This window comes from Hippichthys cyanospilos, chromosome 5 (genome assembly GCF_059441005.1).
Source record: "Hippichthys cyanospilos isolate Australia breed blue-spotted pipefish chromosome 5, RoL_Hcya_1.0, whole genome shotgun sequence".
Lineage (NCBI taxonomy): Eukaryota > Metazoa > Chordata > Actinopteri > Syngnathiformes > Syngnathidae > Hippichthys > Hippichthys cyanospilos.
This window is the reverse complement of record NC_142373.1, coordinates 21,071,324-21,092,327: the sequence shown is the minus strand read 5'-3', so window position 1 is coordinate 21,092,327 and position 21,004 is coordinate 21,071,324. Positions and strand designations below refer to the sequence as shown.

The 21,004-nt window shown below is 39.4% G+C and overlaps 3 protein-coding genes across 7 annotated transcripts; 1 reads left to right on the top strand and 2 right to left on the bottom strand.

Moving 5' to 3' along the window:
- Window positions 1-3,797: 3,797 nt before the first annotated feature.
- rnaseh2b (ribonuclease H2, subunit B) lies at window positions 3,798-20,690 on the bottom strand. 5 transcript variants are annotated; one of them, XR_015865520.1, is made up of 14 exons: window positions 20,486-20,690; window positions 20,163-20,231; window positions 19,953-20,066; window positions 19,790-19,866; window positions 18,996-19,110; window positions 18,840-18,904; window positions 18,655-18,760; window positions 16,863-16,944; window positions 16,729-16,774; window positions 16,350-16,427; window positions 15,546-15,658; window positions 12,400-12,539; window positions 12,166-12,252; window positions 3,798-4,246 (listed from the first exon to the last, which is right to left on the bottom strand). XR_015865520.1 is itself a non-coding variant. In XM_088414172.1 (12 exons), the coding sequence occupies exons 1-11, from the start codon at window positions 20,547-20,549 to the stop codon at window positions 15,548-15,550; spliced, it is 927 nt and encodes a 308-aa protein (XP_088270298.1). In that variant the 5' UTR covers window positions 20,550-20,690; the 3' UTR covers window positions 3,803-4,246; window positions 15,546-15,547. The 5 variants fall into 5 exon arrangements, 4 of the variants coding, with proteins under 4 accessions (XP_088270298.1, XP_088270299.1, XP_088270297.1 ...); XM_088414172.1 differs by lacking the exons at window positions 12,166-12,252; window positions 12,400-12,539 and having other exon boundaries at window positions 3,803-4,246; XM_088414173.1 differs by lacking the exons at window positions 3,798-4,246; window positions 12,166-12,252; window positions 12,400-12,539 and adding an exon at window positions 7,918-7,935.
- LOC148423979 (TLR adapter interacting with SLC15A4 on the lysosome) lies at window positions 4,378-5,885 on the bottom strand. Its single transcript, XM_088415675.1, has one exon. The coding sequence runs from the start codon at window positions 5,765-5,767 to the stop codon at window positions 4,865-4,867; it is 903 nt and encodes a 300-aa protein (XP_088271801.1). The 5' UTR covers window positions 5,768-5,885; the 3' UTR covers window positions 4,378-4,864.
- On the top strand, window positions 9,106-12,824 carry c9h13orf42 (chromosome 9 C13orf42 homolog). Its single transcript, XM_088414175.1, has 3 exons — window positions 9,106-9,501; window positions 9,911-10,055; window positions 12,421-12,824. Exons 1-3 carry the CDS (start codon window positions 9,106-9,108, stop codon window positions 12,663-12,665), a joined length of 786 nt encoding a protein of 261 aa, XP_088270301.1. The 3' UTR covers window positions 12,666-12,824.
- Window positions 20,691-21,004: the final 314 nt, after the last annotated feature.

Sequence of the window (21,004 nt, the reverse complement as noted above, 5' to 3'; positions counted from 1 at the left end):
AAGGTCAACATTTGTTCCTCTTCTCTATCTTCCGAAGCGTTTCGTTGAGGCTCACTGTTGCCTGATTGTGTATTACTTGACGTATCACTGATAATAACAAAATTGCAGAGTTGATGTTGTTTCGGGCCTGAAAATAGCACTTTTGGGGGGCTTTTTTTCTATAACCAGATCCTGCAGACGAAATCTCATGACAACGAGATCTTGGGTAAAAATGAGAAAACATGACTTGCGAAATCAAAACAAACATGGTGGACTAAGTTATAAAAACATTTAAGTGGTCAAGTTTTGCTGAATAAAAGATTAAATGGACAATTATTAATATTTTGATTTCCAAAAATTAGGGGTGTGAATCTTTGAATCTTTGACAGTCTCACGATTCGATTCTGATTTTGGGGTCTCCATTTGATCAAAAATTATTTCTGCTTCAATCTATACATGTGCAAAGAATCATCATACAACTTTCAGTCTTCTCTGCAAGACACAGTAAAAAAAGGAAAACTGTTTTTTTTCGGGGGGTTTTTTTTCATTCGCTAAGTTTTGATATGTAAGGAACATGCCTTTTTCCCAAAAAAATAATGTGGACAACCGCAACTATTTGAAGATAGATATAAATTATATACAACTGTTATATTATTTAAAAAAAAGATTAAACAAAAATGTTTAAAAGGCAGAACAAGATACATTGTCATTTCCAAAGAAAATAGCAGTACCAAAATATTATGTGAAAAACTGTTGCCTAAATGAATAATATTAATATTTCTCCAAACATTTATGACAAGCAAGAGATGAAAAGAAAATTTTTCAAGTGAGTAGCTAAAGTGTATGTGCAAAGAATGAATGAATATATATAATGGTTTGCTCATCTCTGAGCATATTGGGAGAATTATCAGTCACAACTGTAACATTATTCTGAAAGTTCGTGAGTAGGCATGGGGCGAAATCACAATCTGACGTTACGATAACCTTGAGCAAAAATATCACTGTATTGAAACGACAGCTCTAAAATATCTAATTTTCAAATCTTTTTTGGTAAACAGACATTTTTCGAGATTATGCAGTATAAACCGTTTTATTCATAGTATATATGCATAACAGTATTTTGAAAGATGACTGATTTGAAATTAACTACCCTTGAGTGATAATAGATTATTTCAAATCAACTACTGTGTGTAATATTAATTAATTCGGTCTGTCAGCTCGCATCGTTTTCGAAAGTCAAAAACCTCCCCCCCTGTTTGGACGGGGGAAAAATTCGATTGGTTTGCCTTCTTGCCCCACATTTTACCTCGACTGACTAGCTCGACACATATACTAGTGCTGGGTATTGGCTCTTAAAAGTTTAATGGGATATAATGTGATACAATGCATTGATACAGTACGTATTGCAATTCATTGTGCAAAAAAATATTTGGCATTTGCAGTGGAACCCCTGGACGCAAACGCTTCTGTACATGAAATATTCACTTTACGAGTAAGAAAATCGGCCGATAAAGGGACAATGTGTAAGATCTACTGTAGATTGTTTTTCACTACGGACAGCAGGAAGTGCTGCATTTACTATTGTCTGTAGCTATAACACACAAGGAAGCCGGTAGAGTACTACCTCCCAGGTAATATCATTTCATGATAACTAGACCTACCATTATATTTAAAACATACTGTTGGTCGTTAAGAACACATGTATTTGCAAGTTTTTGAAATTCATAATGATTTAATTATTCCTTTTTAAATGAAAAACAGTCTAAATCTTACACATTGTCTCTTCAATACGAGAAAAAAATATATATAATGGTAACTTTGCATGCTCCAAACGAAAACTTCCCGCGCGCATTAAACGTGCCATACCACTGCACCAGTATCCTGCTCTTCCAGGAATTGTGGGTACTGGGATTGTGCGTCAATAATAAAGAAAGCTATATATTATTCTTAAAAATTCTGCTTACACTTACCATCAGTCAGTGCTGTGTATATTTCAATGGCCACCCGTGTTCCTGTACAAATGGATGTTGCTGTGTTCATAGAGTAAATACTAAGTCATGCAACAAAGACTTTCTTAACACACGTCACAACAATATTGCGATGCTGAAAAAACGAAAATCTGCATTGTTCAATGCAGTGCTGCACTCAGCCGTGACCCCTGTATTTTTTTAATACGAGTATTGTCGCACCACTTGGTCCTACACAAAGTTAGTTCACTAACCTTGCGGTTTGGAGGAGATATTAAGTAGCCACTTGAACGGAAGAGCTCTGAGTTTGATCAAACGCATAAGTGATCTTGGTCCCTATTGTCTCTTTCACACATAACTATGAATTCAGTTATCAGACATATTCAAATCGAAGGTGTACCGCAGCTGAAGGGTTGATGTCCGGCCACTTCCAAAACGAGGTCAGAGTGCATTTGCTCGACCGTTCCACGGCCGCATCTGAATTGCTAGCATGCGGAGGCATATGCGCATTATCGCACGACTCTCGTTCACAGCGCAAGGTTGTCTGCTTGGTGTGGGCGGGTGGGGGTTTTGCAGTCAAGGTCAACGGGCTCCCGGGCAACCTCGAGGGGCTAACTGACCAGGAAATGTCCCCTCCACGGCAACAGGGCGCTCATTAAACGTTCCAGCAAGTTGCACATGTGAGGTGTAATCTGGACTAACATGCATGCCTCAAGGCTGCAGTGACAATGAAGGGAAAATACTCAAACGCCGTACTAATATTGTGTGTCTATAAAGAGTTTTTGACCGTTTTTTCAGGCCTTGAAATTGTTTGTGAAATATCAACAAGTGGCAAGGCAATGGGAAAAATAAGATAGAAATATATAAGTAAATAGTATATGATTGTGACGCTTTTACAAGGCAACGCACTAAAAGCTTTTTTTGAATAAAGGCGACGCAGCTCCAGCGTTAAAGCCACAATGGCAAGAGTGGCAAGGACCTTGGGTTTGATATGAAATCACATGACCTTGTCTGCGCCAGCCCACATGTTAAAAGCTCTTTGTAAGCAGGAAAGTGCTTTAGAAAGAACCTGAAAGGCTTCAACCTTCTTTGTGAATTCAGCTCAATACACATTAGACAAGCCATGATGTGTGTACCTGTGCGTGTGTGTATATGTGTGTGTGTGTACATATAGATATATACATATATATATATATATATATATATATATATATATTTTTTTTTTTTTTTTTTTTTTTTTCTTTTTTCCTCCAATTAATAATAATCATATGCCCTTTATTTTTCTGGGTAATTTTTGGCAATATTTGATTGGTGAGCAGTTCAGGGTGTGCCCCACTCACTGCTCCGATTTCACACAACACAGCTCGTTATTCAGCATATTGTAAAATTATTGTTCCCAGTATACTATCAAATATATGATCATTCCCCTTGATAGAAAAATGAAAAAGTAAACATGTTGGGTTTTTTTTTTTTTTTTAACCGAGCGAGAGAACTTTGTTTTATCCCTACTCGGAATCCTCCGTGTGTTTTCTTTTGGCTAACTTCAGGTTACTATGGCTCATCTTTAGATGTCACATACAAAGTGCACCTAACTATTTTCTTCTTGTCTTTATCCCTGACAAACTTAAAGCAATGGGTGTATGTCCATCTTGTGTACGTATTCAACATCTCCGAACTTCTCTCCTCCGACCTCACTGTTTTTGGAGAATTTGGAGGAAAAAAACAAACAAACAAAAAACAACCACCTCCAGGCTAAAAATGCATTTTAATGCATTGCGTTACTATCATTTGTAACGAGTACAATATTAGTGCATTACAGCAAAAAGTAATGCATTACAGTAATTACGTTACCTTGCATTACTCCCGACACTGCTTAAGACACATCTCCTCACCGTTCACGTGCACAAACAGGTTCAAGGTGGCCACCCCGACCACCTTAGAGCCATAAGCTTTGGTCAGCCACCTCAACAATGGAGGCAGGTGAAATTGCCAACTCGGACTGTTGGACTGTATTATTGTTTTAAAAGTGCCCCATGAATAAAAATGTGATGAAAATATTGCTGGAACACAGCTGAAAGTGTTGTTTCTGAGACAGGATGGCCAACTTCCGTGTGTACCTGCGATGTTTTGGAAAGAAAGGCAGGAATAGTTTCTCCGCAGCCTTGACACTTCCCATGTTTCCAACCGCGGCTGGTGCTCAGCTCTGTCAACACACGTCTTCCTCCTGCTGCCGTTTTGTTTGGACACGAACGATGGAGGAAGGTCACCAGTGTGTTGAGCTACAGAAACGCTCCTATTTCCTTGAAATGGCAGGAAAGGTAGAAAAAATAACATGGTGAGTCGTGGACTCAGCTGGTCTGCAAATCATACAATCACACAAGTGAATGCCACAGTATGATAGGCTAATCTCAGTCTTATTTACGCAGCATAGTGACTTGTGAAACATTTATTGCAGGTTCCAAACATTCGCAAGGCAACCTTGATGCTGACATCACAGTCATGAACTCATGTTCAATGCCTATCAAGCAGAATACTTTATCAAAACCTTTTTTTTTTTACCTTTTGAAGACACCATATTTGGTTATGCTTAGCAGTTCTGGCCTTGAAATTAATGTAAATGACATTTTGCTCGTTTTCCTTCCTTTTGATATCAAACAAAGCTTTGAAGCCAGTTTATTTTCTTATCAATCAAAAGAACCATTTTTCTTTTCAAATGTTTTATGTGAACATGCTTCTCTATGAATTGCCGTTGTAAATTTTCTTTGCGATACGTTCTTAAGTGGAAGAACTGGAGAACGGAGCACTTTGGGCGCCTGTTCTCTGAGGTCAGTCGCATAGCATTCACACGGCAAACAAAAGGTCAGCCCCCTGAGATGGATGCAGGTGGGTGGAATATTCCGCTTGATTCTAAAACAACATCAATGCTTTTTATACTGGTAGACATGCTCCTTGAATGAGTCACTGGATATCTGCAACAAAGGTGTGCTGATCTCACTGGACTCCACTTCGCCGGCCACCCGAAGCAAGCACGACATCACCATGTCCTTGGCCACGCCTGCCTCGAGATTCCCATCCCGGCTCAGCTGCAAGGTGATCTGGTCCAGGCTGGTCAAGACCATCTCTGAGGCCAGGAGGGGGCAAACAGGGCCTGAATCCCTGGACATGTTCTCCATCATGTACTGCTGGTAGAGGTCCAGAAGCTTCTGTTCCAGATAGCCGTTCAAGAGGGAGTTAGTGAAGGGTCTCTCGCGCCCTTGGAACAAAAAGCTCTGATCTCGACCACTTCCCTGCCTCCAGTGATTGGAGCCCCCTTTGAGAGGTAGCAGGCGCCCAAGTTGTGTGCCACGTCTCGGAGGCGAGTCCTCCCCAGGCGGGGGGACATCACAGGACTGCAAGAAGGGACCCACCGCCTGGGTAGCGTCGAGGACTTGCTCCGCGTCGTCGAACGACAGGGGCAAGACCTGGTCACCCCCGATGTGGAGGTCGCTGTAGTTCTGACAGATGCTCTGGCAGAAAGACGGGACCAGGAAGGTAGCGTCGCCTCCCGAGCGGGGAGAGGGGATCTGGATTCCTGGAGGGTTCTCTCGGACTGGCTGGGTTCTATACAGATCTAAAGACTCCAGCTGGGAGACCTCCGGCGGAGTACCGCTGGCAACGGCAACCTCAAGAGGTTTCTCTGATGGATTGTGATGAAGGTGCGCAACAGCACCGGTAGAGTGGGAAGAAGATCTGACCGTTCTCCTCTTTCTGTCGCGATGCGGGAGGCACGATTCTTCTGCTTCTCCGTAGGTCATGCTCAGCAGTTTCACTTCACAAAGCATCTCTGCAATGCCTCACCGAGTGGCAATTTACTGAACCATAAAATTTAAAATAAGATCAGGCGCTGTCTGTGATATTTAAAAAAAAAAACAAAAAAAAAAAAACAATAGACAGATCAAGCCCGAGGAGAACTACCTTAGGCACTCTCTGGAAACTGAATGTTGAGTCTGATAGTCTTCTTAGGTCTACAGTACATACACCCCTTGAGAGGAAGCAAGATTGATTATTTATTTATATATATAATCACACTTCTTCTTTCTTAATAACCATTTTTGCAGCTGGTGACATTTAACACCGACCTCAGAATTTCAGTAAACTTTATGTGGGATTTGAAGGACAACTAAAACAAATAGTGGCTTTTGTTTTTGCACGTCGGATTTTGGGGGGTTTCCACTGCAGGTATCAAATTTCAAATGAGAACAGAATATTTCCTTAAAACAATATAATATCATTATGTCTCTTCTTTGTAGTGTATTTAATTTGATTGAAAAGTCCCAATTCAATTGGTTGAAGAGAATTCAGATTATACTGCATTTACATTTTGCTTGAAGTCACAATTTCACTCTTACTGAAGTTGTATTATTTTATCCGTATGCCCATGTGTTTGAATATTGTTACGAGTGGGGTCACTCAAGAGTCTTGCTCTCTGTTGTGTTTCTTTTTTTCCCTGTGTCTCCTGCCATCTTCTGTTTAGGTGTGCCCCAGCAGTGCACTACTTGGTCAGCTCCAGGAAGGCCCACGATTGGCTGCTGCTGATTGGAGGTCGCACACCTGCCGTATATTAAGAGGAGACGGCAGACAACTCTAGTCTCTCCTTCGCTTCCAACCAGCCACGCATTTGTACCAAATTGTTGTGAAACTGAGCAGTAGGGGTGAATCGCCGTTTTTGTTGTACATTTTCTTTCCTCCTGTTTTTGGAGCTAGGGAGGTAAGTTTATTGTCTTTTTGTTGTTTTGTTTGCTAGGTTAGTTTGGTTATTGCAGAGATCGTTTTGTTTGTTATTTTGGCCTTGGTTCACCCTGAGTTAATTGCTCCACTCTTTTAGTAAACCTTTTGTAAATAAATGTATCTTTTGTTTTCCAAACCTTTGGGTTATTGGCTGGCTGCTTGGGAGTTGGGGAAGGCGCGGCCCATTACTCATGTTATGTCCTAGACCCTAGACTGGGACGTAACAATATCCATGCATTTTCTAGAGCCGCTTATCTTCGCAAAGGTGGCAGGCTTGCTGGTGCCTAGCCCCGCTTACTTCGGGCACTAGGCGGGGGGGTGTTCAGTGGGACACCCTGAACTGGTACGCAGCCAATCGCAGGACACACAGAGACAAACAAGCATTCACGCACCTAATCACACCTAAGGACAATCTAGTATGTACAATGCACCTCCCATGCATGTTTTTGGAGTGGGGGAGCAAGCCGAAGTGCCAGGGGAGAACCCACATAGGCTCGGGGAGAACATGCAAACGCCACACAAAGTGGATTTGAACTTGTGAGGGAGACGTGCTCACCAATATGCCAGCCTCCGATGTTTGAACATTTAGAGGCAATTTGAATTATTGTTGAAAAAATAATAAAAAACTGACTAAGATGTTTAAATCTCGTCCATTCAATTGCAGTTGGTTGCACAAATGAAAGTGTTTATTGCTTGGCTAAAATTCAACATTAATCAAATAATTCAATGAATACTGTACGACCGTTAACTGTGACGGTTCATTCACGGTTCAAGTTTTTTTTACTCTTAAAATGCCACCAAAAAGTCTCATTAAATCCAAATGACACTTGAGAGCAACTCAATCATGAATTATAGGTTATAATTATTTGTATTTGTGCCAGTGTGAGTGTCAAGTTAGGAAGGCAGAAGTGCAATTTTAGTTAAGTAACCACAAGAGGATATTTCCTCTGAGAAACCTTGACATGCACGCTCAAATTTAGAAGAGAACCTAAATAAGTTGGGATCTTTTCGAGAATTTGCCTTTGCTTTTATTAATTAAAGAGAAAATGTGCAAGGTGGAAAGCGCCTGGGCTGTATTTAAAAATCTTGGTAAGGAAAGTTTCAACGAGAGCCCAGGAAATTTAAGACGACTATATACAGTATTGTATTTTTAATGAAGGTCATGCTTACGTCAGCTTCTTATGCAAACAAGAGGACAGCTGTCTACACCATGGGCTCCTACCTATTGAGTGATTCATTATATATATATATATATATATATATATATATATATATATATATATATATAGAGAGAGAGAGAGAGAGAGAGAGAGAGAGAGAGAGAGAGGTCGTGGGTTTACTTCCGGCTCCAGCCTTCCAATGTGGAGTTTGCGTATTCTCCCCTTGCCTGCATGGGTTTCCTCCAGGAAAAACATGCATGGCAGATATACAGTACATACATACATACATACATAAATTGTTTGAGAGGTATGTTTGAAAGTGAATGGTTGTTTATCTTTGTGTGCCCTTCAATTGACTAGCAATCAGTTCAGGGCGAACCCCGCCTACTGCCCAAAAGGCAGCTGGGATAGGCTCGAGCATGCCTGCGACCCACATGAGGATAAGTGCTTGACATAACGGATACTATTGTACATAACAATCATGAATTTTGAGGCATATTTTCTCAGTGGACTTTGGTTAAGTCTAAATCGTTCCACTTTTAGGATGTTTAATTTTGAGGTTTTACAACATAATTATACAAGCGAAGAAGACAAGACTTTCATAAAGTTTTTTTTTTTTTTTTTTTACATACATAATAAATGGAAGAAAGTAATCATGCGTAACATAAGTTTCTAGTTGAATGGAAAAGATGTGTAGCTTTGCAGAAGTTTAAAGGAAGTGGGAAAAGTTATTTGAGTGTAATTTGGATATCTTTAGCATTAAATAAACAGTGTAAATGTACAGTGTATCAGTTTAAATACACAGAATATGCTTATCACGCATGGAATTCTGTTTTTTGATTTATTCAAGCATAGCAACACCAAATGACACCATTCCTTTTTTAAGTGTAGACCCTTCACATAATATATGCAAATAGATAATTCGCCGGGCCTCACGTTCATCAGAGTGTCTTTTATCTCATGGCAGTCGCTTAAATGACCCTCAGTGATAGTGATAGTTATTCTGATATGGGTCAGGACACCTGAAACGGGCTTGCCACGCACTAGTGTTGACTTACAGAAGCCTCTATGTTGCCAAGCAGCGACTGATACCATTGCCGAGGAGATCAGGTTAAACAAGCGGCTATTCAGCATCATGGACTGTTGCAATTCTCGGTGAGTCGGGCGGCTTCTTCACTTAGCTTCAAAAGGAGGAATATGGAGCTCAAAGGCAAACGTTTGCTAGTTTAGGGATGTTTAGGAAGATCAACCATGTGTTCCGTCCCAATCGTCACGGGCAGAGAGAGCAGGATGGGTTTGGGCCGGATTATCACAATGCCTGCACAGTCAGGCTGCTCCGCAGCACCTCCATGCTACTTGTGGGAGAGAGGAGCCAGTTTTCCGAGGGTGTCACGTTGAAACGAAGCAAAAGCACCGTCAGCGTGGAGTCCACCTTGTACTACTATCACAGGCAAGAAGACCGTGTGTGGCTTTACTCCCACGAGCAAAACTGCCTGGAGTACCTGCGAGCGCTGGTGGCTCTGCGGCAACGCTACACAAAGAGTGTGAACGACTTGAACGGGGATGAAATCAAGGCCACGGTGCCCTCTAAGAAGAAAGCAGCGCCTCCGGCACCGCAAAACAAGACAGTAAGCTTACACTTTTTTTTTTTTTAATTCAGAAAAAATCTAGTCGTGCCAGCAATAACTCATCCGTAACTTAAAACAGTGCAGTTGTATGAACTGATATCTGCTGAAACCACACACCTTGGTCTGCTAGTCCTTCTATTTTTAAATTGCAAGCCTAGTTTATACTCCTGACATTATGGGAAAACGATGTGATGGATTTTTTTTTTTTTTTTAGACTATTCAGTGACCTTACATGCAAGACTTTTGACTGTGGAATGAAGACCACACAAGCATGGGGAGAATATATGCAAAAACTGGGTGGCACAGGGTGGCCTGAGCAAAGTTTCATACTCCAAACCTCCAAATTGAGGCAAAGCCTAAATATTTAACCATACTGCTAAACAATACACTGTGTTTTGCCAATTTATAGATATTGAGAGTGACACCCTCTGCACCGCCCGTGCCCAACGTGGAGGACACACTGCAATTTCTGGATGAGGTGATTGCGAGCTGTGATAGTGAATCTCAGCATAAACCTTACTTGGATGACGGTCATGCTGACGTGGACTTTATAGGTAACATATACCCTTTTTGATGAAGTCATCAGAGCCTGACCCATTGATCGGCCGGCAGCGGATTAAAAATAATTGACCAAATGGCCGATATTTACTGATTATTTTACCTTTGTGTATTGTGATTCCAGAGGTCATATACAAGTAACAATGGTGTCATTTTTTCTTACACCTGATTCCATACGATAACGTTATATCCTCAAATACATATCATGAATTTTGTTGATAAGATCATTGCGTGGTCTATTAGTCTAGATACTGTAGCAGATTTATTTTTTTCCAAGCAATGATTAAGGGAGCAATGCTATCAAGTTGTGCAAAGAATTGACCTGGATGTCACTACTTTACACACAACATAAAGTCAGTTTATTTAAAAAGAACCAAATATAAAAATAATAATAAAATAAGTGAATAACAAATTAAGCCTAAATGTATTACAGAAAAACAATTTCAGTTTCTAGTAAACAATCACATAAGACAAGAATTAATGTTCTTGGAGCCTCATTAATTGCATGCAATGCCCTCTGTGAACTTAAAAGGAAAGTTTTTTTTAAAGGGACAGTGTTACGATTATCATTAAAAAGTAATACATTAAATGATTGTAAATTTCAAAAACTTGCAAATGAATGTGTTCTTAAAGACCAACAGTGTGTTTTAAAAATACCCACAAGTTTGGTCATCATTAAATTATATTACATGGGGGGGGGTGGCACTTCTCCGGAGGCGGCCATGTTTGTTATAGCTATGGACAGTGGTAAATACAGCACTTGCAGCACCCACTGCTGTTCGTAATGAAAAACGGCCAAAATCTTACACACTATCTCTTTAAAGATATTATTTTCTCTTGACCTCCGCTATTCGCAAATAGTTCCCAGTCCAGCTCATGAATAGTGAAAATGTGCATGTAATTGACAGCTATTTAAATGCATTTGCAGGAAGGAAATCCTGCAATTTTGAAAACGAATCAGCTGACCAATTGGTAGTAGGTAATTTTTTTTTGCCACCCAAAAAAAGCTATCTGAAAAAAAAAAAAAGATTTCCAGTGGGGCTCTAACTGTGTGACGGTGGAGTGAACCGTGGTCGTCATGTGGCAAAACGTAATTTAACCATGCCACCGTCCACCTAAAATGGACCGGCCATTCTGAAATGTCCGAAAGTTTCTGATGGCCACCAGACCCCTACCTATTTCTATCAGTACAATTTGCATATTATTGCGATGAGGTTGAACTACACTGTATCATATAAAGAAAAAATGATTGCTTTTCATTGGCTTTTGTCTTAATTGGGAATTCACACCAAAAGTGACGAGAAATGTCATGAGGTATACTTAATGTTGTGACCAGTAAGTATAATATCTTGTGCGAAAGTGAAAAGGTGTAATGTATTTTTGCAGGGTACATCATGTTGAATTACTGGCATCATAAAATATCTGAGTAAAAAGGTTGAGTGTAATTACTTTGTCTTGGATGGAGAATGTTGTAAATTATGCCATTTTAATCAAGAGTTGATGGTGCAAATTGAATTATGCGTGTCCTGTAGCGCAAGGTTTTCATCTAAAGTGGCTGTTTAGTGCTCCGTATCGTCTCACTGTGGGCGTTTAATCAAATGTGACCTTGACATTTGCAGTGCTCTGCCGTCGGCGTGGGAGAAATTACATCTTTATCAGTGTAATCAAAACAGGAGGCTTGGTGGTGATGTCAACCGTGTAAAAATTTTAAAAATGATCATTTCCTTCCTGCGTCTGGCCCATACAAGCAGAGACAATTAGAACAACAAACAAAAACATCAAAACCAGACACGATTCTGAAGAAACATTAGGCCATTATAGTCCAGAGAACTCAAAACAGTTTTCGTGTGTCTTGTACTTACAGTACATATGCAGATTTAGCTAGGTGTGGGAACAATATTTGAAAAAAAAAAGGGCATTTTGTGTGCACAGAAAAAAATTGTTGTTCTGGTTAATGAAAAACTATAACTACTGTATTGTGCTTGTTTTTCCTGTGTATTTTTATTTTGACTGTGAGGCAATGCTAACAATGATTCCACCTTATCACCCAAATTAACTAACGTACATGATAATTTAATGTTTTTCTTTTTCACCTTCATTACCTACCTTTGCTGATTTTTTGGTAGGTTTCCTTTCTTGATGTGAGGCCTCTATTTTGACTCAGATTTGGGTGACAAAATGTAGTTCCTTGCCCTATAAAGTTATAAAAAGCAGTCAATACTGAAAATTAATGAACAGTGATTCTAACTAGATGAGAAATTAATGATTTGAGCATTTTTTTTAAATATTAGAAAAAATCAATTATGCTGAAATGATTTTTGACTCTAAATTGCTCTCAACTCATTCTGTCTCCCCATACAGTAGCATCCAGCTCAGCAGAGCATGACCTCCACTCCAATTGGCTCTTGCGGGTTCCTCGGGTGGCAGGTGATCCCAGCAGGCAGCAGGAGGAGGTTCTTGTCCGTGCCAAGGAAAAAGTCCTCAATAAGAAAAACAAAAGTGGGTCGACCAGCAGCAGATTGCGGCTGCAGAGGAACCCCATCTATTTGCCCAAAGTGGTGGAGAGCGCCCTGCAGACGCTTCGATTCAAGTCCAAAAAGTTCTGAAAAAGCTGAAGAATCTTACGATTGACACTTATTTGAATGGAAAGATAGATATTTTTTTATGAAATCAAGTCAGTTTCATTAAAAAAAAGTGGTGGCATCATGGCGGAGAACATAAGTGGTAGACTGAAACTCAAGAGCATGTACCGTTTTGCTCATACAATTTGCATACCCGAAGAGTGTAAACACTTGAGCACAATTGTATGTTTGCTAACTAGTAGTGGTATACAGTATGCAGCTGTACTCGTAAGTTTAAATACCCGACTGTATATCTGTACTGATTTGAAAATGTATGCGGCTGTACTGGGCAAAACAAAGCTGTAACCACAATTTGACAGCCCCCTCTACTGAAGGTGGTGGGCTAAGATTTCATTTTGCTCAAACGCAAGCTGTATGTAAACCATTTTAAACAGACACTTTAAAGTTGATTTTATTCGATGGCAATAATGTATTTTAGTTTGCTTGTTTTTGCACACAAAATCCTCATGTACTAAACGTGTGCGGGTTCGGAATAAGGTTCTGAGTGTGCCGATGGAAAGCAGTTAGGGAAAAATGCAGTCATGATGATCACTGAATAGTGTTTTTGGGTGCCATCTCAAGTTCAAATTTTAATACTGTATATGGAAGTCGCACTCTGAGTCCAAGTGGTAGGACCTGCCATACTATTCAAAAAGAAAAAACTGGATTTATAGTCTGAAATATGGTTAATTGGGTCACATTAAATTTACGATGCATATTATGACACATTTTTGTTGTTTTTGTTTTGTTTTTTGCTTTAGTATCTGAGTGATGTTTACAAGTTTCCCATTGGGGAAAAGAGCAGTTATAATAGTATTACTTAAAATGTTAAAACCTCATATATAGGACATGTCAAATCAAGACAAATGCCCTAAAAATGAAATCCCTTAAATAATTAAGGTTAAACTCCAATTACATCTGTCAGCTTGACTATTACCATCCATCCATTTTCTATAGACATTCTAAAGGGTCACCGGCTTGCTGGTGCCCATCCCAGCTGCCTTCGGGGAGTAGGCGGAGGACACCCTGAACTGGTTGCTAGCCAATTGCAGGGCACATCAGGATGAACAATCACTGATGCACCCAACCAGACCTAAGGACAATTTAGTGTCCAATACACCTGCCCTGCATAATGTTTTAGTTTGTTTGTTTGTTTTTTGAGGGGGGTGGACGGAAGGAAGCTTGAGTGCCCAGGGAGAACATGCAAAATCTACACAAGAAGGTCAGAGCAAGCTAACCACTCTATTACCAAGCCGCTATGACCATTACAAATACATAAATTAAAAAGAAAATATAAACATGACATGTCAAAACAGGCAAACATAATTGATATTCAGATGGGTTTTTCTCCATTCATCAACTTCAAGCCTCTTTTCAAAAACTTCTTTTGAAGTGAGAAAAACAACTTTATGAGATTTAGAAGCTGTTTTGAAAGCTGTCAAAAACAACCACGGCAACAATAGCTGCTCTAGCACCTAGGTTCAAGCCCTTTTCACATGGTGTGTGTGTGTATGTAATAGCTGCTGTAGCAACTAGGTTCAAGCCCTTTTCACATGGTGTGTGTGTGTGTGTTTGTGTGTGTGTGTGTGTGTATGTATGTGTGTGTGTGTATATATATATATATATATATATATATATATATATATATATATATATATATATATATATATATATATATATATATATATATATATATATATATATATATATATATATATATATATATATATATATAAAACCGTCATAACTTTTCATCCGAACTCATGAATCTCTCCAATGCATGTATTCAGGGTCACATTCTATTCTCAGCATTGGGAAATAAAATGCTAATAAATTCCATAGCCTTATTAAGTTTGCTGCTTGTGAAGAGAAAAGATCTTTTAGTGAGGCATAAAAAAAATACACAAGTGTTCTCAATGAGTGCAGGCTACCATCACCAAGGGCAGCAATGAAGTGATGGCTTTGTCATTGGCCTAAAAAAACTAAACCATGGCCACACCAAATGGGCCTTGTGGGGATTTCATCATCATTTTAACAGACAAGCCAAAATTGCCTAGAATACTGTGCATAATACACCATAGCATACTTTGTGCAAAGTGTAAGCAAAATTATCCATTTTCTATAGAGTGTATCCTCATAAGGGTTGCAGTTGAGCAGGAGCCAATCCAAGTTGACTTTGGATTCGTTGGACTAGTCGCCAGCCAGTCACGTCACTCAAACCTCACAAGTGTGAAAGAGATTAACTCATTCGAGCAATAATGATACAGGCCAAGTGTGTGAAACTTCAAGTTGTTTGGTTCCCCAAAACAAAAACATCAAAGCATTGTAAACTAACCAAAAAGTGAGTGTGTGTGTGTGTGTGTGTGTGTGTGTGTGTGTGTGAGGGGGGGGGGGGGGGGGGGGGGTTTGCACATGATTAAAATAAGGTAAATTGACATTTTCCCTTCTTCTCAAAAATGATAAATGTATTATTAAATGTATTATTTTGCCTTATTGATGGATTGAGTATGGCCCAAGGAAAAGCATGTCCCCAAAGTTTTACTTGTGTGTGAGACTCGTTTTGTCATTCAATAAGGGCAGAAATTGAATTAGCACAAATTAACATTTTAATGACCACATGACAAGTGAACTACAGCTAAGCCAATTTGTACTTTCAACGGGTCCAAACCCTACAGTTTTTGTTTTACAACTAAACCTTAACGCCACAGTGTATTTTTTAAATGATATAACAGGTTAAAACATTGGCTGAGAATTGCGGAAATTCAATTTTGACCTTACCTTAACAGTCGAAAATACCCCACGTTTTATTTCCTTAGCATTATTACAAAAGTGGTGTTTTCAAAAACAAGCACAAAGTGGACAAACCATCATTTCTTGTCCGCTTTCACTTTGGGGCTAAAGAAAGACGACATTGTCTTCATGCCACTCTTGTCCACCTTTGCCAGATTCTTTTGTGCAGCTGTCATCTTCTTGGGTGGCTGCAGAAGCACAAGGGAAATGCTGCTCATGTACACTGATTTGTGAAAGTAACTGAACCGTCCTGAAATTCTTTTTGCTGATTCAACTAATTTGTGGGCCTAATTCAACTCCTTTGTGGGCCAGAACCAGCGAGCCTTATGTTTGGCACCAATGCTATAAACGCCGGCAACAGGAGCCGTACAATACAATGTTAGCATCATTAAGTCGTATTACGGCTTTCCTTAATTGGTGAGAAAACATGATTCCTGAATATTTGTTGTGTAGTTTATGTCGAGAGCAACTCTTTTGATAGCGCAGCAGTAGAAAGACAGGTCAAGTCAGGCTTTACGCCGCGACAAGCTGCTAGGGACCACCTCAAAATAAAAGCATACCAATTGTACGGTATTCATACATTTTTTTTTAAGGTGATGTTGATTTTCAAGTTGACCTCACCTCAGTTGCAACATGTGCTATTGTAAATGCAAAGCATTGACAAGCAGAACATTCCCAGTGTGTACTTTGCAAGTCTGTGCACTTTGGGCCCAAAAAGACCAACAAAAAAAAAAAACAGGCAAAACAAAATAAATCTTGTGCTGTGCAGGGACAAGAAATCTCATTGCGTTATAATCTCGTGAAAACTTGTACTACATGATCTAGTCCCATTTCTATGATCAAACATGACCAATCTTTGTCTATAATATCAACACTCACTTTGCGAGCAAAATCTTCACTGTTGAATTTGGTATAGTCTTCTCCCGCTTCCACCGGCTTGTCAGATAGTTTCCGCTTCTGGCAAATAGGAAAACAAAAGTGCTGTACACTTTGGGTTGTGTTGATGGAGTATATGATCTTATCTTAACTTATCAAATCAAATGTAAACTCAACAAACAGAAGTAATTTTTAAAAAGAATGTGTCTGTTGAATGGATGGATACGTACTACAGTAGGTTCATGTGAGTGTCATCCAGAAAAGACAAATGCCTTCCACAAATAAACTCAAATGTATCTCTATTTTTTCGTCATAAAAAATTATCAAAGAGAGGCCAGTTGATTGGATAAATTTTGGAATGAGATTGCATGATATACTGCACCTTTGAAGGTGGTCCGGTCTCCTTTGGATTTGTGATCTCCGGTAATCTGCGTAGTTAAAAAAAAGGCCTCATAAATGCATATTCATCATGACTTGGCAAGAAAAAAAAAGTTGTGTATGTGAATGCAAACATACTGCAAGTGATGGCGGAGGTCCTTGCTTAGTTCCTTGCTGATGTATTCTGATATCAAGCCATGACCGTAGCTTAGGTAGTCTTCTGAAGTGTGGAGGTAATCAAAAAATGAGGATTATAATTACATAAGTAGAGCAGGACTGAAGGACGTGGTTCTCAGTTATTTGTGAAAAGATACTGCTGCCGATAATCTGCTAGAACTGTGAGGGTACTTCATGTATCTATGCAATAATCCAATGCAGGGGTCCCCAACCTTTTTATCACCACCGACTGGTCAGTGCATGAAAAAGTGTCACGTGATTAAATCAGCCTATCGTAAAACAGCTTGGAATTAATTGAAATTCGATCATTTACTCAAAAACGCCTGAACAGGGAGGAAAAACAATAAACACTCGCTAGTTTTTTGATCACCTAGTCCAAAACGCCTGAAGAGGGAGGCAAAACAAACACTAGCCAACTCTTATAGGCCATGACAAGTTCCTTATTTCGGCCCGGTCCCAGTTGATCCAGTGACTGGTACCGAGCTGAGGACCCGCGGTTGGGGACCTCTGATCTAGTGGAAAACCTAAGGGTGAATACTAGGGATGAGACAAGATCTACAATGAGATGTTTTGAGACTTGAATGCCATCAAATTTCTCATACCTACACAGCAGGAATTTTTTATTTTATTTTGTATGTTGGGCCATGAGGACAATGAAATATACAGGAGAAAACGCTTGGTATTTTTGTGCTCTGCAAGACCAGCAAACACTTCAAAATAAGTCTTACCATAGCAAATAACGTATGGATTTGAACACCTTTGGTACACTTTTATTTTTATTTTTTTTCCAAAAGCATGTTGCAGTAACGGTCATTCGACTATTTCTGATGTACAAACTGTTTCTCTCCCATCATGGGTCACAACTCTTTATATATACAACAAACTACTTAATTACCCTGACATGGTGCTTATTGTCAGTGTTCAGCACAGCATCTAGCATAAACTAGCATCTAGCTAGCAGCGCTTGAGTGCCCCTGAGAGCAGTCAGAGGAAGGTTAAGAGACTAAAATGCCTCCACAGTTTGACGCTGACATTCTGGAATGGTTGTAGTTGCTACTGATCACTTTTAGAAAATAACTCACTGAGTTAAATGTACAAGTATTGAGGTCTATGGGATATACTGTCCCAGTGATACTTCTTGAGGGAAATTATCTTTTTTTAACTATTTTTTTAAGTATCCGAGACTCACAAACAAATAATATCAGCCATGGGTTGCCCCCCCCAAAAAAAATCGTAGTGCAAAGGTTAAACTAGCTCAGCTGAATCTGAAAAATGTGCCTGTAACAAAAGTGACTCTCCTATTTATGTTTATATTTGCATTGTTACATTGTAAACTTTCTTGATGTTTTTTGTCTTTCAGTGTTCACAATGAAAACTTTGATAACTGGAAAATGTATATTAGCAATTAATTTATAGTAATAATTTTGCCAAAATCTCACTTCATCTTCATAAACTTAATCTTGTCAGACATCTGGTCTCGTGGGATCTTCACCATATCCCTTATGAATACACTATTCATTCTGGTACACAAACTGCCAATTAAATCCAATTTTGAGGCAGTTTTTTGACTGAAATCATGTAAATTGTGTACAAGGTTCCAGGAGTATCCCAATTAAAATGTACTGCTGACACGGCTGTACAATTATATTGAAACTTTGACGAGTATAGTTGTCTGCTGAATGAGAGTGAATATGTTCATGGTAATGGAGGTCCTACATTTTTAATATAGTTGTAAGAGGAGGAAGAGCGCTACCCTTGCTTGAATCTGACTCCATCTTGGCTCGGATATATGAGGAGGATTTGACTCCCTCCCCCACAGATATGTTCCTCTCCTTGAGCATCAAGACTGTTCTTTCCACCTACAGCAACATCAAAGAAAAAGTAAATTAAATGGCAATCTTCACTTGAAGGTGAAATGATTCTGAATAAAGGATTTACCTTCTTTTTTAACCAAGCCATTGTTTTTTCCTGACTGTATCTGTGAAACTTGAGGCTTCCCACTTCTGGCAAATAAACAAACAAACAAAATAAAATAAAAAAACATGAGGACTTCAATTTTAAATAATAGCAACCTTGATCATATTAGCTCTTAACCTTTTTCATCCGATATGTGATGCATGGCAGCCAAGGAACGTGTGCAACTCAACAACCTGGTACACGCTGGGAACTCTTCGTCCATCATCATTTGATTCACTGGCTGGAACTTGCCCTAAACAGATAGCAGAGGACATCATTAAGGAAGGCTTTTATAATGTCTTAATAGACTGGAAGTGACTTGCAAGCCCAGTAAGAGGGCGAGAAACCGGTGTGTGTAGTTAAGGCCAATTAAGATGCTTTATAAATTGCAGGCTGAGCTTTGTTTCCAAAAACAACACTGTGCATCACAGTGCAGCCTCAGTGAAAAGAGTGTAGTGAGCCATCTAAATCACAAGGTCATGTGAGAGTAATGGAAAATTAAAGAAAAAACATGGAACACAGAGACTGCTGGTCTAATATGTCATATAGGAATGGGTTAGTCATTTTAGGGCTTTGTACTAAGCTTTATTGGTTTTTGAATTGCAAAGTGAACATGTATATCCAGATCATTGGTGCTCTATGGCTGATCAGTGGCTTTAAAATGTATTGCATACGAAAATAATCGAAGCACACCGGCAAAAAAACAACACCCCATTAAAAGAACACTTTAAATATGTGCATTCTGCTCTCTAGTGGAAGAGAATTTAATTGTTCTGTCCATTACTAATAATAACAGGTAGGGAGAAAGATATGGTGTAGCCAATAAATAATTATAATTTTTATTAAATTTAACTAAAGCCTGACAATTTCTCACAGAAAAATAACATGCCATAAGCAGGAATCATGGATTAAAGTGTATGTGTGAGTCTTACCTCTTTCCCAGATTTGATCAAATAGGGTAAAATAAGATAAAGAGGATCCATCGGCGTGACAAACAAAAGCCTTCCATCTGTGTCAAGAGAAGAGCCGCTGATTAACAGAAGAATGAACACTTTTCGTGACTAGACTTGTATCAGCTTTAGTCAAAACAATAACCTCTCTGTACTGTCTGGCCAATAAACCAGGAACGGAAGTCTTCTTCAAACATTTTGACCTCATAAAGTTGCAAGTTGCCACCATCACCACTCAGCATGTAGAGGGAAGCAGCATCTGCATTACAATGAAAAGTAAATATATTTATTGTATTAATTTAACTAATACAGGTGTTAACTGGCCAGAACGTGGAAGTGGACCGGAAGTTCAAACCAGTGGCTGGATTCCGTAGTCTCACAAAGGTTGGGTCATTGTCCTTCTTCTGGCTGCCTATGGCCGACTCTGGGGGGAAATTTACATTTCTATGACGACGTTATAACCGGTAAACGTCTCGTGCAAACGTGGACGTTAAGTATTAAGCCTTACTAAAGAAGCATATGTGCCAGAAATCTCCCGGATTTATTTGAAGGCTGTGACGCCTGCGAGATGCGCTAGCATGCTAGCTTAATAATAATAATAATAAGCTCACGCAGTCAAATGCAACGCATGCTAAGCTAGCTTCGTTGAACCTAGCTAAGAAAGTTAAGTTACCGTACCGGCCGCAATAACAACCCAGCTATCATTCTGTACGTTGGGCATTCGCTTCTTTTTAGAGGCCATAGTGAAACGGTGGACCTTGTAAATGGCTTATTTACACTTGTCACACCGTTGTTGTCAATCGATGTGCAACCAAAGTGATCTAAATCAAGCCATCAGTATTTGGAGTTGACTTGCACTCAGATAGCGCGCCTCTCTCCTAACACCCGCCACTTCCTCACAAGGGGGTGGATAGTTCACCACAGTTGCAGCTTTACAATATTTTGTTCCTGACGGTAGCGTTTTAAGCATTTTTTTAATTTGAATAGACATATTTTGAAGAGTTCTGTGCACAATACTATTACTAAAATTACAAAACGCTTGCAGTCTGAACAGAGCACGGCCGTGGCTCCCCCTCCATAACATGCAGTGGTATGTACAATTTTGACGTCATGATGAGTGTAGGTCTCAGATTTCAACGCTGGATGACGCTGTACACAAAGACATTGAAAAATGCGAACAGCAAATGTAGAAAGTAC